Source organism: Liolophura sinensis, chromosome 1 (assembly GCF_032854445.1).
Source record: "Liolophura sinensis isolate JHLJ2023 chromosome 1, CUHK_Ljap_v2, whole genome shotgun sequence".
Lineage (NCBI taxonomy): Eukaryota > Metazoa > Mollusca > Polyplacophora > Chitonida > Chitonidae > Liolophura > Liolophura sinensis.
Window position 1 is genome coordinate 14,149,070 of NC_088295.1, and position 16,050 is coordinate 14,165,119.

The 16,050-nt window shown below is 38.0% G+C and overlaps 1 protein-coding gene across 2 annotated transcripts; it reads right to left on the bottom strand.

Moving 5' to 3' along the window:
• Nucleotides 1-333: 333 nt before the first annotated feature.
• Nucleotides 334-15,981, bottom strand: LOC135468246 (carboxypeptidase E-like). 2 transcript variants are annotated; one of them, XM_064746403.1, is made up of 10 exons: nt 15,877-15,981; nt 15,382-15,573; nt 9,969-10,177; nt 8,355-8,522; nt 7,536-7,699; nt 6,360-6,496; nt 6,035-6,174; nt 4,630-4,756; nt 3,814-4,028; nt 334-3,052 (listed from the first exon to the last, which is right to left on the bottom strand). In XM_064746403.1, the coding sequence occupies exons 3-10, from the start codon at nt 10,146-10,148 to the stop codon at nt 2,963-2,965; spliced, it is 1,221 nt and encodes a 406-aa protein (XP_064602473.1). In that variant the 5' UTR covers nt 10,149-10,177; nt 15,382-15,573; nt 15,877-15,981; the 3' UTR covers nt 334-2,962. The 2 variants fall into 2 exon arrangements, with proteins under 2 accessions (XP_064602473.1, XP_064602465.1); XM_064746395.1 differs by lacking the exon at nt 15,877-15,981 and having other exon boundaries at nt 15,382-15,739.
• Nucleotides 15,982-16,050: the final 69 nt, after the last annotated feature.

Below are 16,050 nucleotides of genomic sequence, written 5' to 3' on the forward strand. Positions count from 1 at the left end.
GTGGTGTTTTTGTGATATTGTGGTGCCATATCTTGGTTATGCAACATCCCATGCTTATTTGTAAGCTTTTCAAAGGTAATATGGGATACTTTGTATATATACATTTGGTCAAGTGTCAGCTTTTAAACATAAATCAATTACATTAATAAAATCCCAACACGACAAGTCTAGAGACATTAGCAAACCACCCCAGACATCAGTCCATGGGAGTTCAAAAAGTAGTGAGTTTGTTGGAGGACCTGATTCTAATAAAACTGATTGTATGTATATTTATCACACTGTAGTCATCATGGAGTGTAAATATACAAACACAAATCTGAGAAAAGATCTCTTTTTTTTTATTCAGACAAGACAACAAAATACATCACAGACAAACTCATTTGGTGGGTTTCTACAAATTTCATCAATAAATTTAAGATGTTAGTCAACTTGGCAGTAATGTTTGTGTGAATTGAAGTTTTACACTTGAACATCAGGACATTAACAACTCCTTGTCAGCCTTCTCTGTGAGGTGAATGAAGTTTAAGTACTTTTTGGTGCAGCCTTACTTCCTTTAAAAATAGACACTTTCCATTCTGCCATACATAAACTAGCATGACAAAAATCAAATGACTTCGTTACTTAAAACCTTGTCATATCTATAAAATGTACCTTAGTATTTACAGATCACACAAAGTTTGAAATTTGAAGACTTAGATGTGTTGGTTTCGCTGGTACAAACACAGGCTGTTCCAATAAAGGTCTGTATCTACAAATACTGTACAGAATACATGCACTATACAGAAAAAATCTCATTAGGCTGTAAATACAGTTTTCCAGTAAATTTTGAAATTTTTAATGACCCATGTTCTTAGTGACTTTGTGAGGTAACACTAACAAAAATACTTCCTGTTGTAATGTGATGTTCAATACAACACTACATCACATCATCAGATCTGAATACCCCTAGTCTCAGGAATCAGATCATCTGTATAAGAGATCAGGGATTAGATTCATCACGTTCATGTAACTACCACGGCAACCAGCACTGTAGGCATTATGTTGCCAGGGCTGTTACATGTTCATAATGCTAAGAGGGTTTGATGAATACCGCCCTAGACTAGCACATCCTTGGGAACAAGAAATCTGAGGTAAGGCATGCATATGTTGATACATTTCAATGCAAACACAGAATGGAGCACAACAACCTGCTATAAATTTATCACCAGTAAAACATTTAATTTTAAAGCTCTGTTCTGCTACTTTTAAAATATTTCTCAATTATATATGTACTACCCATTTATTTATTTGATTGGTGTTTTATGCCGTACTCAAGAATATTTCACTTATACAATGGCGGCCAGCATTATGGTGGGAGGAATCCGGGCAGAGCCCAGGGGAAACCCACGACCATCTGCAGGTTGCTGGAAGACCTTCCCACGTACGGCCGAAGACTACCCATTTACATAAATATACAAATGATATATTCTCGATTTCTACACTTGAACATTGTGAACTTCAATATATGCCTTGAAATGACACTTGGGGGTGGGTGATGCATGCCTTAAGATGCCAGCTTAAAGGACTAGAATACTTGGTACATATTTTATAACATTCAGTATGAACCCAATTATATAAGACAAGTAAAAGTACTGTAGTCACAACTTTACATGTATGATAACATGGCAAGGCTTTCAATACTGCCTTTTCATCCCAATTTTTGTTTTTAAGATGTATCCAAACTTGGCTTGGCTTAATATGACTTAATTGTAATTTGTAATACAGCTTACAATATTTTTTGTAAATCATTTTTTTTTTGTAAATCACTATTAAACACTGGCCACAAAAATAACATGTATTTTCAAAAGGAAGGAATCATAAATAGTGTTTCGTTTGTAACAAGTAACAGAATATATACATATGCAACAAAAATACTATGGATAAATGTATCCCTGGGACTTTAACAATGACTGAGAATCCTCCACAAATACTTGTTGGGAAAAGCAGGAAAAACAGGTTTGTACTATTCACTTTTTCTTAAAAAGACAAAACCTTAACTTTCTACATGCAATAGGTTAGCTACCCTTTTTGTTTGTTTAGAAATACCTATCTTAAATTAGAGTCAAACTTCAAAGAAAAAATGTACACAAAAAAAAATTTGTACAAACATAACATTGGATATTGCACTCTTGCAGAGAATATGTTCCCATATGTGACTCTGAGACAGTCGGTACTCAATACATAACATGTACCCGTACAGTATACAGACTTTGCCATATGCAGTTCTGTGTGTCTGTGACCTCAAACTTTTCCACCATATGCATAAAAAAGTATTTACGCCTCTGTGGATAAAAAAAAACTGTCAAAAAGTAAAGAAATATATCTGTAGTAAATTGCAAGTTCAAGTGTGGACTTTCAAACTACACATTAATAATGTACTTGCCATGACCATTGCACTTTTACAGATCCTGCTGATTGGAACTCCTCTCACACAGACGCATTTTACTGACTATCTGTCTAGATTTGAAATAAGCAAATAAAAACAAATATAATGTAAAAAAAGAATTGAGACAAAAATGTCAACATGGGACTACACATATCAAGATAAAACTTGTGTCAATATCACTTGTGCTAAAACACCTGTGAAAGAAAGTTTTTGAAAGCTTGTTGGTCATCAAATTGAATGATATAATGCAGGCAATGTAAACAAGTCATTTATGTAATGTAAAAGATAATTATCTCAACATGAACCACCAGCTTTGTTCTCAAGTTGCTGAAAAACACTTGTTAAGTGATCATCCTATGGAATGCAAAATATGTTGATTCTAGGGCATCTGATAACAGGGTTCAGATTTGAAACAAATTAATGGAGAAAGTAAACTTTGTGTTTGCCAGATAAAGTGGTCATGGCATGATTCTGCAGCTGAGGACACATCCTGATAACCAGCGGGCCCTTTCTCCTCCCAGCCCAATTCCGCGAACTTTAGTCCTGGTATTCCGTGCTGAAGTACTCGCGCAGACGCCCCAGCAAATCCTTCAGCAGAGACTCATATTCTTCATCATCACCCTCAATCTATAACAACAACAACATGACACTGATGACTGGACCGCTAACCATGAAAAATGCAAGCTTGTTTATAAGTTTACAGATAATACTATAATTTGTCCTTAAGAAGGTTACACATATGGACACTACAGCAAATTAAGCCTCAGTTCAAAACATGGAAACTGTAAGCACACACTTACAAGATTTCACTCTTTGTTGACAATAAAATATACTGTCTTTGTGTAAACTTCAACATGGTTTAAGGAGGTAACTCACTGCTGACAGCAAGTGGACTGGATTTTTAGACCTGTATACAGGTTTACCTTATGAAACAGACACCATACTTCAAAGAGGCTTACAATGTGTGAAACCACGGAACAGGTGTAACTGAAGTGTCAACAAAATTACCAATAGTTTCCATGTCATATGAAAATATTTCTGACTTTAATCAGGCAGATAAACATGTAAGGTGATTTTGCTGATATGCCTTCATAGAGTAAAGCACCATTTGAGGATATGCATCAGTGATGGTTGACATCACCTAAAAGTTGTAAGCAACAACAACTTGCAAAATAGATAAAGTCCTGACATGTTTACTTAATACAGTTTAACAAAACATTGCAGATTATCATCATCCCTATCATTTAACCTATGTTTTAAACACAGGCCTTAACTTTCTCACCAAACAGAGAATCTACTAGTATCACTGCCCAATGCTTAAACTGTACTCATTATTACACTGAGACATCAATAACCTTTTATAATGACTACACTACTCATTACTATACCTCTTCAATCCCATTCACATGATCTGGGCAGCCACTGTCTTCAATGCCCTCTACTTTCTCACCCAGGGGAGACAATTCAAAGTGCACAACCTGGGCGCCATTCATCACATCATTTTCCACGACCAGACATTTGGTGGCGGTGCGATAGCCCGGAGCCTGGACATCCACACGGTACTGGCCATCAATCAACAGACGGTAGTAGTCGCCACCTTTGGCTGCCAAACAACATACTCATACTTCAACAACGTATAACAATGGAATTGCTGCAAAGTGTTTGTAATCCATAAATACTGGTCCTTACAAGACCACAAAAGGAGTGGTATTTTTGGAAAGCATGTGGTAGCCTTGTCCACAAAACTCATTTTTTTACATCTTGAATATGAATTTATGAATCTTTTCTGGCAAAACCCCATGAGATTTAAATCTCTGAATGTTAATCTCTGATTTCCAATTTGCATAAATAGTACACAGACTTGCACACACGAATACATGTACTGTTTCTTTGCCAAAGTTAGTGAAAGAGAAACTGAGGAACACAGCTGTCAATACTTGTAAAATCCTACGCAGAAAGGTGTCCCCTGTCTACAGGTACTCGCACACTGTATTTATTTACAGCTGGCTAAAAACAACTATACTTATCCCAACTCTACTTCCAGGAGAACTAAACTGCACATTTTGACAACGCCCCCTTTATGCTACAGTTTCATTAACCATTAAATACTTTTAATCTAAATTTGTAATCTAAAAAACAAGTAAATGTATGAAAAGATTTGCGCAAAGAATTAACAACACAAAGAAAAGCAGAATGAGTCATACCTGAGGTGATGTCATGGTTGATGTACTGGTACTTCCCATCTGTCATGTTATACACCTTGACTGTGGCACCTGAGATCGGGGTGTCAGACACTCTGTCAACCACCATGCCCTTAATTCCAACATGACTCTGTAAACAGAGAGACAAGCCTTGAGTCAACACTCTCCTTATTCCCATGTGTACTATGCATATGACCGTATGGACACTGATATACAATCCTGAAACTTCAACAACCTACTTCAGTTTAAACATATTACTTCAACTACATCACTGAATGTTAGTTAAATTTTACACTGTAATTTTGTGTGCAAAATGTCTGTGAAAACAAGCCAACAAACTGAACCAAGTTTACTCTTCATATCCAGCCTTGGATGATTATGCTTCTAAACCACAAGAAGTAACCAAGAAGCCGAGGATAGCGACCAGCATTATTCGTCAGTTTTTGTTAATCTTTTATGATGAAAAACCATGACTATACCATGACTATACTGACAAGTTGTCTGAATCAACCACATTATGCAGTCCCGAAGCTTGACCAGATTTACAGGTTACCCAAGGGATGAAGTTTTACACTTTCTCTAAATTTTTTCTTCTTGCATTTGCTCTTAATAAAAAAAATAAGAGTCAATCTCATGATATTTTTCAAAAAGTAAACTTTAATGTAGCATATCTGAATAAACTTCCTCAACTGGTCCATCAGCTGTGTATAGCTGTACATATCCAAACTAAAATTGCATCAGCTTCACACACCACATAAAATGTGATAGCACAGGGTTTTAGACTTTGTACAGCTGTGATGAAGACTAATTAGTTATAATATTTACACTGGAGATCATGTCTAATCATCGTAATGAGCTTAAGGTAACATGATACCTGATGATGCGTGGGCAAACAGAATATTAACAGCAAGGTAAATACCTGCTAAGGTTTTAATAATTAATTGGTAAACATCCAGAGAATCAATGCCATGCAACATTTTAGTCATGTAAATAGACTACTGATTCGAATAATCACACTGATTACACAACATAATGCAATTTGAGTGGTGTCTTCTTTCCAACGAATGCTACCTAACTATGTCCTTTAGAAAAATAAATAAAAGAAATTTGTGATAATTACACAAACTAAACCACTCCATCAGGAAGCTAATGTGTTTAATCCAAATGATACTGGACACCCAAAGGTCAGATGTACATACATTACCATCTATTACCACTGATCAGAGTACCAGGTGTTCAGCCATGTGTTACCTGCAGGATTTAGCTGACTAGGATGTCAGCTTTCAGATATCACTCCACCCTCCCTACTCACCCAGAGTACCAGGTGTCAAATGTAGTTGACTTGGATGTCGCACCACCCTCTCAACCCTCCTCACCCACCCAAAGCAGGTGTTCAGCCATGTCTTACCTGTAGGATGTAGTTGACGAGGGCATCCTTGTTCTGCTCCCAGTACATAGGCAGATCAGCTGCTGGTGGGAATTTGTCACAGCCTAACTCCAGGGTTATTTCAAAACAGTTTGTGGCCAGATAGTTGAAGTCTTGCATACCTACAACATCAAAAACATATGTTGACATTCACTAGTACATTAAACCAACAATACGCATAACTAATTTTTGTATTTTATTTCATGACCGAGTGTCTGGTGACACAGATAAGAGGATAATTCCAGACAAGAATTATTGAGCATCTACTGAACCACGCTTTCACAGCCATGAGTAGGTCTATACCAACCTTTGGTGACAGAGTACCATCCTCCACCATTGGTTATCCCCCCTTGTTTGTAGAACTTGTCATCTCCACTCATATCACAGGGTTTATGTTTCTTGGCCATGAGTCCATGAGGGAGAGCATACATCTCAGCTAAGTATCTATGTATACATAAAAAAAACACACACAAATTTCAGGGATAGCCTTAATATATAACAATTACAGAAGAAAACCTATAGTTTAGAATTTTCCAAGTGACACATTTTGCTTGATTCTTGATTCATCCATCGTACAGGGTCACCTAAATTTATTCGATTGGTGTTTTATGTTATACGGCCACGAAGGAAGCAGGCCACGTCAAAGTTTTTTGTGAAGTTTGATTAATTTCATTAAAAATGTTTGCATAAAGGTGCTTCTGAAGTAGATTTTTACATACCAAACTTCAGGTGACATACAGAACTCATCGTATAAGATTTGAAGTCATCTACATATGCCATATTCTTCACTAGTTGCCCTAACATTTCTTGTACAAGATAAAATACCCCTTCCAAAGATATCATAGCAAACCAAATAAAATCAACTTTTTGCTCTTAAAATCAGTGAAAGCAACAGTTTATCTGTCATTACATGTATTGCACTGTCACTGAACGGACAACTGGCACTGCCATGTTTGCCCTGTGATGTCAATTTAATGACGTCAGATGTTCCTTTTTCCAGCTCATCATGATGACACTGCACTAAAAACAGTATGACGTTACTATAAACACTGATACATTGTAACATTGTAGACGCTGCACTACAATCCTTTCTTGATGTAACAATGGCTCAAGGTCCTGCTTCACACTTGCGCCAACACGTGGGATCAAAAAATATGCCGCTTTCCATTTATTCTTTAAGCAATTCCACCCAATTTATACCAAGTGTTCACTGATGTCACATTTGGCTTCTTTTTGTGCTTAATAAACAAGAAGTTGTTATCCATAAGAAATCTACCTTGTCTTAGCTCAACGCTCAACTTCTACACGCCATCGAAAGAAGTTCTTTTTTCTTAGCTAATGATCAGTATTACTTAAAAATTTCCATCTGTTTGTCAATACCATGCAGTTATCAATTTCACAAAAACATACATAATGCTGTGAGAATGTATTTAGAAACCTGTTCATGGCAAAGGCTCATTAAGCTCACCCCGGGCTTATTTACCTGAAAGTGGCATCATCTGGGGATGCTGTATACTCTCTCTGCTTCCCGGAGCGGGTGGAGTCAAATGGGTAGTTAGCCACAAGGTCACCCCCATGGAGGTTGGCAGAGAGAACAAACGGGTACTGGAACAGCCACTGGATCACCATCTGGGCCTCGGGTGCTTCCTGCAACAGCCAAGTGGAATCTTAATCATAACATTGGATCATTACAAACACTGGCACAGTCAAGCTAACATAAACTTGGCCACAGTTACATATACACTGTTATTTGTCAATTTTTGGCATATCTGATACGTACAGTTCTGCTACTTGATCTATAAAATACTGTAATGGTAATACAGGCCACATTTTGACAGAAGTGTGACTGTTATATTTGTTCTGATGCCATCTTTCATCAGCACAGGTATACTACTTCTCTATGTAATCATGGATGATGCAGTACTGGCAAACAACTCCTAGACACAATGGGGAGATGGCATATGAACAGGTGGTGCTGGTGTGAAGCAGGGCCCTGGATCACTGTTACTTCACAATCATCATACAGCATTCTTCCCAATGTAATTTACAGTAGTTTGTACAGTAATGTTGTACTGTCATTAATATAATATTGTGATAATGAACTGAAAAAGGAATATCTGACATCAATAGAAAGACATCACAAGTCTTACTGCCTGGCATTTGCCTGATCCCTGTCCGGATCGTACTATGCCATGAAGCAATGTTTCACATCCAGGTCTTACTTTCCTCAAAACTCCACCAGAGAACACAATCCATTCAATAAAAGGTAACAATGGCTGATCAGTATGGCTGGTTAACTTACAGTGGGTGTGTCCTGCACAGCCAGGGCCAGCTTCTCCAGGTGGTTGTTGTGCTGTGTCTCCCCGTCAACTTCATCTCGGTACAGGATTGCGTCCAGATCAGGGAACACGCGGTTCAAGTCCACACCACGCGCATTACTTCTACCTCTCAGCCAGTTCTTCTTCCCATCCTGAGAAAGACAGAGAAAGCGACATTGTGTAGATAAAAATGTATACAAACCACTGTAGTAAATACATGCAGAATCTTGTACATGTACAAGCCGAGTGTACCATGTGTAGCTGCTTTCTCTCCCCTGCACACAATTGCAGCGAATCATGTGTGTGGTTTGGTATATTGTATATTCTATCTTGTATGCACGCAGTGCATCCTGTAAGGTTTGCTATATTCTATCATGTATGCATGCTGTGTCAAGTGTATGGTTTGCTACATTCTCTCATGAATGCATGCAGTGTATCGTGTGTGGTTTGCTACATTTTATCATAAATGCATGTGTCATGTGTGGTCTGCTATGTTCCATCACGATTGCATGCAGTGTATCATGTGTGGTTTGCTACATTCTATCATGAATGCATGCAAGGTATTGTGTGTGGTTTGCTACATTCTATCACGTATGCAAGGAGTGTCGTGTGGTTTGCCACATTCTATCATGTATGCATGTGTCATGTGTGGTTTGCTACATTCTCTCATGAATGCATGCAGTGTATCGTGTGTGGTTTGCTACATTTTATCATGAATGCATGCAGTGTATTGTGTGTGGTTTGCTACATTCTATCACGTATGTAAGGAGTGTCGTGTGGTTTGCTACATTCTCTCATGTATGCATGCAGTGTCGTGTGGTTTGCCACATTCTATCATGTATGCATGTGTCATGTGTGGTTTGCTACATTCTCTCATGAATGCACGCAGTGTATCGTGTGTGGTTTGCTACATTTTATCATGAATGCATGTCATGTGTGGTCTGCTATGTTCCATCACGATTGCATGCAGTGTATCATGTGTGGTTTGCTACATTCTCTCATGAACGCATGCAGTGTATTGTGTGTGGTTTGCTACATTCTATCACGTATGCAAGGAGTGTCGTGTGGTTTGCCACATTCTATCATGTATGCATGTGTCATGTGTGGTTTGCTACATTCTATCATGAATGCATGCAGTGTATCATGTGTGTGGTTTGCTACATTCTATCACGTATGCAAGGAGTGTCGTGTGGTTTGCCACATTCTATCATGTATGCATGTGTCATGTGTGGTTTGCTACATTCTATCATGAATGCATGCAGTGTATCATGTGTGTGGTTTGCTACATTCTATCTTGAATACATGCAATGTATCATCTGTGTGGTTTTCTACATTCTATCATGTATACGTGCAGTGTTATGTGTGGTTTGCTACATTCTATCATGAATGCATGCAAGGTATCATGTGTGTTGTTTACTACATTCTATCCTGAGTGCATGCAGTGTATCATGTGTGTGGTTTGCTACATTCTATCAAATACATATGCTGTGTGTTAGATGTGTGTGGATTGCTACATTCTATCAAATCCACATGCTCTGTGTAAGACGTGTTGTGGCTGATATGTTCCTTCCTCCAGTTTATCACATGTGTGAGCGTACCGTTTCTCTGGGGCTGTTGTTGGCTGCCTCCCACCCATCTGGGTTCATGGAGGGCATGATGTGTATGCGTGTGTTGTTGATGATCCATTGCACGGTGTGGTTCCCCTGGTTGTACTGATCACACAGATAATCAGCCAGCTTCAGCAGCACCTCTCGGCTCACCACCTCATTACCATGCATGTTCCCCACATACTTAAACTCTGGTTTACCTGTAAACATACAAACATCTTCAATCAATAACACACCATGATACGGCTGAAATATTGCTGATCTGCCCTTAATCCATAATCATTCCTTCATTCATTCAACTGTGAGAATACAGTAAGTCCTCTTAATATACAACCAAAAAAACAAGAGCATTTGTGAGAGACAATGATAATATGGTTAATACCATGGCATTAATTAGATACGTGTAGATCTATTCACCAAAAATCATAACTGTTACCAAAAGGAGCATGTAATGGCAATGTAGTTACCAAATCTCTGAATGGGACAGTCTCACACACAACACAAGGCCTTACCTATGAATCTCTCCACTAAATATTACCCATTTTGCTCACTGTGGGGAAACGGGGTCTATCTTAAATCCAAATTTCAAATACGATTTTAGAGGCCATCTATGGGCCCAAGAACTTAAAATTATAATCTCCTTATAAATGTTGTCTTAAGACAAGTTTCTACTTCCAGTTCCAAAACTTAAGCATTCTGACAAATTTTAGGTGCAAGATTCAAAAACAGGTTCATTTGCTGTGTAATAATTCCACCCCACCCCAAACCTTTTATATATCCACATGAAACTTTATAGATACCGTTTTTCCCTTTTTTCACATTTTGTACATTAAATGGCAACTCTAAATGGAGTTAATCTTAATACAGGAATTTTGAGTTTCGAGACTGTGACAAAGCAATGACATCAAGGCAGAAAGGGATGTTACCATGATGTTGTAACATTGGAACTCTTGTGTTACTTGATAATGTTTCCTCTAGTATTACAAAGATCATGATGAGTGTGTAAAGAAGAAATGCTTTTGCATACTAAATGTAAAAATACTTCTGTTAAATATCTGATATTTACTGACTGTGTATCATAGGAACGGTACCAGATGTTACTTATTGATGGTACCTACAAAAACAAAATTAACCAAAGGAGAGTATTCCTTGAATAACATCTACTGGCAGTGCATGTCAGGTAACGATAATGTGAGGTGTGATGCCTGAAACAACAGCACCTGCCATGTTACTAATTGGCTACGCAGGTGGTTATCCACCTGCCTGTCACAATCCCTAAATACAATTAAGAAGTGAATCATCACTTCTGAGCACTGTATCACTATGGCAACCATTCCTACGTCAATGCCAGATTCAACCCATGTGCATGGTCAACTGTCAGCAACATGATCAATAGTCCATGTTCCATCATGGTACATCAGGTTAAACCTGAACCAGTGGCCTAAGTGGCCGTCTAATTGTGAGCTTAAAATAGCAATCATATGCTGGAAACTTTTGTCCACCTTTAGAAAAATCGGCAACCACTTAAAATTTATCTGACATGAACAAATGTCTAGTGTCTAGTGCCAAAAATAATATTTATCCACAAAAGGGAAAGGACACTGATGATTGGTCAAGATGCAAATATCTGTGAATCTCTGCTTAACCCAGGCACTACCATTTCCTCCACCCAACGAAGCAAACACAAAAATTTAATAAAGAAGATCTGATTTTACAGCTGTGGCAAAAATTTCTTGACACATAAAAATGCTCTGGGCACAGTTATTTTCCAGGCTTTGTTACAAAATATAATACAGATTGATCATCAGACATGTGCACTAACTTAAATTATGTAATTTGTGCCTTTTGTCATTTACATGAGAATAAATTTCTTACAAAGTGTTGTTCGATTTTCTGCCATGAATTCCTTGGTTTAGAAATGGGCAGATATTTTTTGCACTTGTCATGTCTTTTAATGCAGTTTTACAGCTGTGGGTGATCAGAGAAGCAGATCCATACTCTCATTTACAATAAGGAATTTAAGAGATATACAATGAGATCAATGATTTGAAAAGATCTACAGTGTGTTTAACGTAGCCATGCACACAGTATGATTTTCTGACCATTGTATATTTAGGTGATTTTTTATGTAAACTGATGATTGAGTATTAAAACTAATCGAGTTCAAGTCTAGCTCATGCTGGCTTCCTCTCCGTCCATACGTGGGAAGGTCTGCAGCAACCTACACCATAATGCTGGCTGCCGTCGTAACAATTAAATATTCTTGAGTATGGCTTATAACACCACTGATATAAATAAATAAATAATTAAAACTACATCTAAATGTTTTATGGTTTCTAGTCTTGTTAAGTATTTTGACCATTTCATTAATAATCCTGTCGACTTTCTCTATGAAATACATGTACATGAAACAACATTTGCTTGTATTCAATTCCCACTGCCAAGTATTACCCCGTTCAGAAACTTCAGATACTGGAAGGCAGGTCACTTTGTAGTAGTACACCTTCTTGCTATTATCCTGCAGAGATTTACTATCATCCACACATTTTGATTATGAAAATATTATAAATGAACAATGTCACATAATTCATAAACAGATAAACAATGAATCCCTGGGGGACACCAGGGATACTCGGTTTCCGTGACAATTATGTCTTGATTGAATGACTCAGGCTTTAGTCTGTATGTAATGCATAGGAGGTACATGTATGAAGCCAACTCAAAGTGCATTCAGAGAAAGCAAAGAATTTTACTTTGAGCACAAGTAATGCATAATGCACTAAACCAAATTCTTTGCTAAAGTATTTTTGTTTATTTCATTTGATTGGGGTTTATCACCATGCAAGTATTCCACAGGTTTATGGGTGGAGAAAATAAAAGAAAACTATCACCTGAAGACCTGAAAATTTACATGACAAACTTCTTAGCATGTCACCTTGTGTCACGTGGGATATTATATTTATCTGATGGGTGCCTAATGCTGTATTGAAAAATGTTTTTTTATCAAGGCAGTGGGCCTGGAACTGCTCTTGACTAGGTACCTGAAAATCATGCAGACGTAAAGCTACATGCAGCTTATTGAGATCTGAATTTGGAGAGCTGTAGGAAACTAGGAATTTCACATGAATGGCCTTATATCAACATCTGCTGGGTACAAGCAATCATTTCATCTTTTATCCATAGCTACTGAGTATATAAGACACTTCATTCCTTACTTCCCGTCAGAATATTTTGGAAGACTGGTGCAGGCAGAACAATTCGGGCTATCTTTTATAACATATCCACATTTATGACAACTTCTGGGTACACAGGAAATGATGAGTTCCGATACACAGGGTAAAATGGCATGCTGGCAGTGACGGGAGACTAGGAATCTAGTACATTATTGGCCTTATAAAACATGGATGCCAGTTATATCCAGAGCCAGTGCTGCCTTCTTTTTGTTGGCCCCAGGTCCATCAAACAGTGGACAATAATAGTTTATGTGTTCGTATTAATTAATACATGGAGGTAGAATAGAAGGAGGCACAACTATGAGGCTTCAAAGTGTTCAATGTACATAACTGATGCCACATGGCCCACTCTCTGTTATGACAGGAGATTAGAGCTGTCTAGCTTGGTCAGGCCTAGGCGCAAGCGCTCTCGCGAGGCTGTCACAGGCGAACAGCCAAGACACGTGATTTGATAAAGACTTAGGTCAAGCTCGCACACATTTGCCGACAACCCCTGTAATTTTGTGTACTTCTGCTGGTGCTTTTTGGTTGAAATTAAAATAAATAAATGTTTTGAACACTCACGCCTTTGTATTTTAGCGTATTACCAAATTTAATGGATTTATAAGCTTATTGTATAAGATTCGGTAAATCTTATAATTTACATGTTTTTGGTTGATGCATTCCCACCGGTTTATCTACTTCGGTTTGGAACAAACTCGGGGTACTGGTCATTATTTTGTTTACTATGATCCATTAGGAAGTTTTGTATTCAACACGGAGATAAATGGACATCGATTGTAGATGTAAGCTGGATGGGCCCCGATGACATCATTGCGAATGTCAAGTTGTAACAAATTCAGTAAGTCATGCTGATATTTAGTTTTTCGTACAGCATCCCTTTCACCACAAATACGACAGTATTCAGACAGCTTTTCTGCGTGAATATCCATTCTCGAGGGTCTTGATTAGCCATGCTCTTAGTATATAAAATTGAGACTCTGTGCTTCGCGTTTTTCATTTGTACTTATATAAGGAGGTCATAGTGTCATTTGTTCACAAGGAATTGAAAGCAAATAATTTGCTATTGTATATAAATCTATGGGAAATTAGCTTAGTGTAGAGGGGTTAAGCTGTTGGATTATATGTATAAATACCTATATGTAGGTCTTAATTAATCCTTCCTGTTTTTAGTAGGTCTAGGGGAGATCAGCCCAGGCAATGCCGGAAGCGCGGTAAGTCCGGATAGTCGCAAATAATTTTAATTCTGTCTATTAGGTAAATATTTATGAAAGTCACCCAGCCGCCCCAGCCATGCAGCCGCTAAGCAACAGGTCTGAAAGTGTATGTGTGTATACCACTCCACCCAAGTATGTAACAAATGCATTTCCTCAATCATCAACATGTAAATTTAAACCTCGGAAATAACAAGGGTAGAGGTTTTTAAACACAACTGCGCCCCAGGAGGAGTTTCCTTAAAGCAATGTTGTGACTTCTGTTAGACTGCGTCCTTACTACATATGAACGGCATCACACAATGTGTAGGCGTATAGGCTTAAATGCTCTGTGTATTCATGCCGGATAGCCCTGAGCACTTGTGCGAAAGTATTACAGAAGTAGCTCTTGCATTACTTCCAAAACTCGGAATTTGCGCCCCGACTCCCAAATAACGTGGTATGTATACATTTTTTACTTTGCTCTTTTGGTTGGCATAATCTTTTTTTATGAAAGCTCATTCGAAAGTTTATCAGTAATCTGTAAAAGACAGGCAATATTGTGATTTTCTCAGTTTTCTTAATGTTAATCGATGGGCCTTTCTTGGATTTTTTAACACTGACACAAATCTATTAACTAATTAAATACATAAGTGTAAAGCCCACCAGTAAAGCTGTACCTAATGCTACGCACTTGACAGAAGCAGCAAGAGCTGCGGTAGATCAACAACATCATGGTTTCTGGACTGAACCATGATATCAATTTAACAGGACAATAAGAGGGTAGTATGATTATCTACAGATTCCATCACTTATTATTATACTAGTAATCGAACAGTAATGTAGGCCGACATGTATTTTTGTAACTGAAAGAGATACAGAGCCTTTCACACACGTTTACATAGCCTATTGTAAATAGGGAATAACAATCAGTAACAGCAGCAAAAAAAATACGAAACAAAAAAAAAACCTATATACCTGGTTCGTGTTTCCCTGGGTTGTCCGACAACTCGATCACCCACAGTTTTCGCTTTTCTACCGTTTCCCCTGGTAAAGAGTAGACCCGAGAAATGTCTTCACATTTGGCACTGACGTCTTTCAGTGTTCGTTTCAAGTCATCGTAGTCGTGGTGCTTGGCCAGCTCGTACGAGAAGCATGTTTGTGTTATCGCTGAAATCAGGCACAGGCAAAAAAGGTGACAGGAATTCCACATAGCTCCAGCCACTCTGTGAAGTTAAATAACAGAAAAACAAAAATATTGCGAGAGGAAGCTATCGCGGATGGTAATGACAAGCGACCAGATGTGTTCGTGTGACAGCGACAATCGCTTTTAAGCTGGGTCAACCAACTCCTGCATAATGTGGATCATTGATGTCAGAATTGGTCCGGTGACGTCACTGGCAAGGGACCTTTCATTTTTTTTTTTTTTTTTTAGCTAAAACACTTCTAACGTCTTGACTTTTTTTTATATACCTGTACTTCAGTTGCTGCTTTTCATATCTGAAATTGTTACCAAAACGTACAGATGTTCTGTATATCAACAAACATCGAAGAGCTTATGCAAAGCTCATGGACGCTCTTATTACTTAGTGAAGTGCCCCTGTGGAAAAATCCTCTAGGTATTTTCATGTCCCTCACAGTTAGCAC

Excerpts from the sequence above, each read along its gene's own strand:
- LOC135468246 (XM_064746395.1), bottom strand. The coding sequence starts at position 15,616 with ATGTGGAATTCCTGTCACCTTTTTTGCCTGTGCCTGATTTCAGCGATA. Across the intron at positions 6,497-7,535 it reads CCAGATGATGCCACTTTCAG|ATACTTAGCTGAGATGTATG; the intron begins GTAAATAAGCCC and ends ATGTATACATAG. Across the intron at positions 6,175-6,359 it reads ATGGTACTCTGTCACCAAAG|GTATGCAAGACTTCAACTAT; the intron begins GTTGGTATAGAC and ends TTGATGTTGTAG.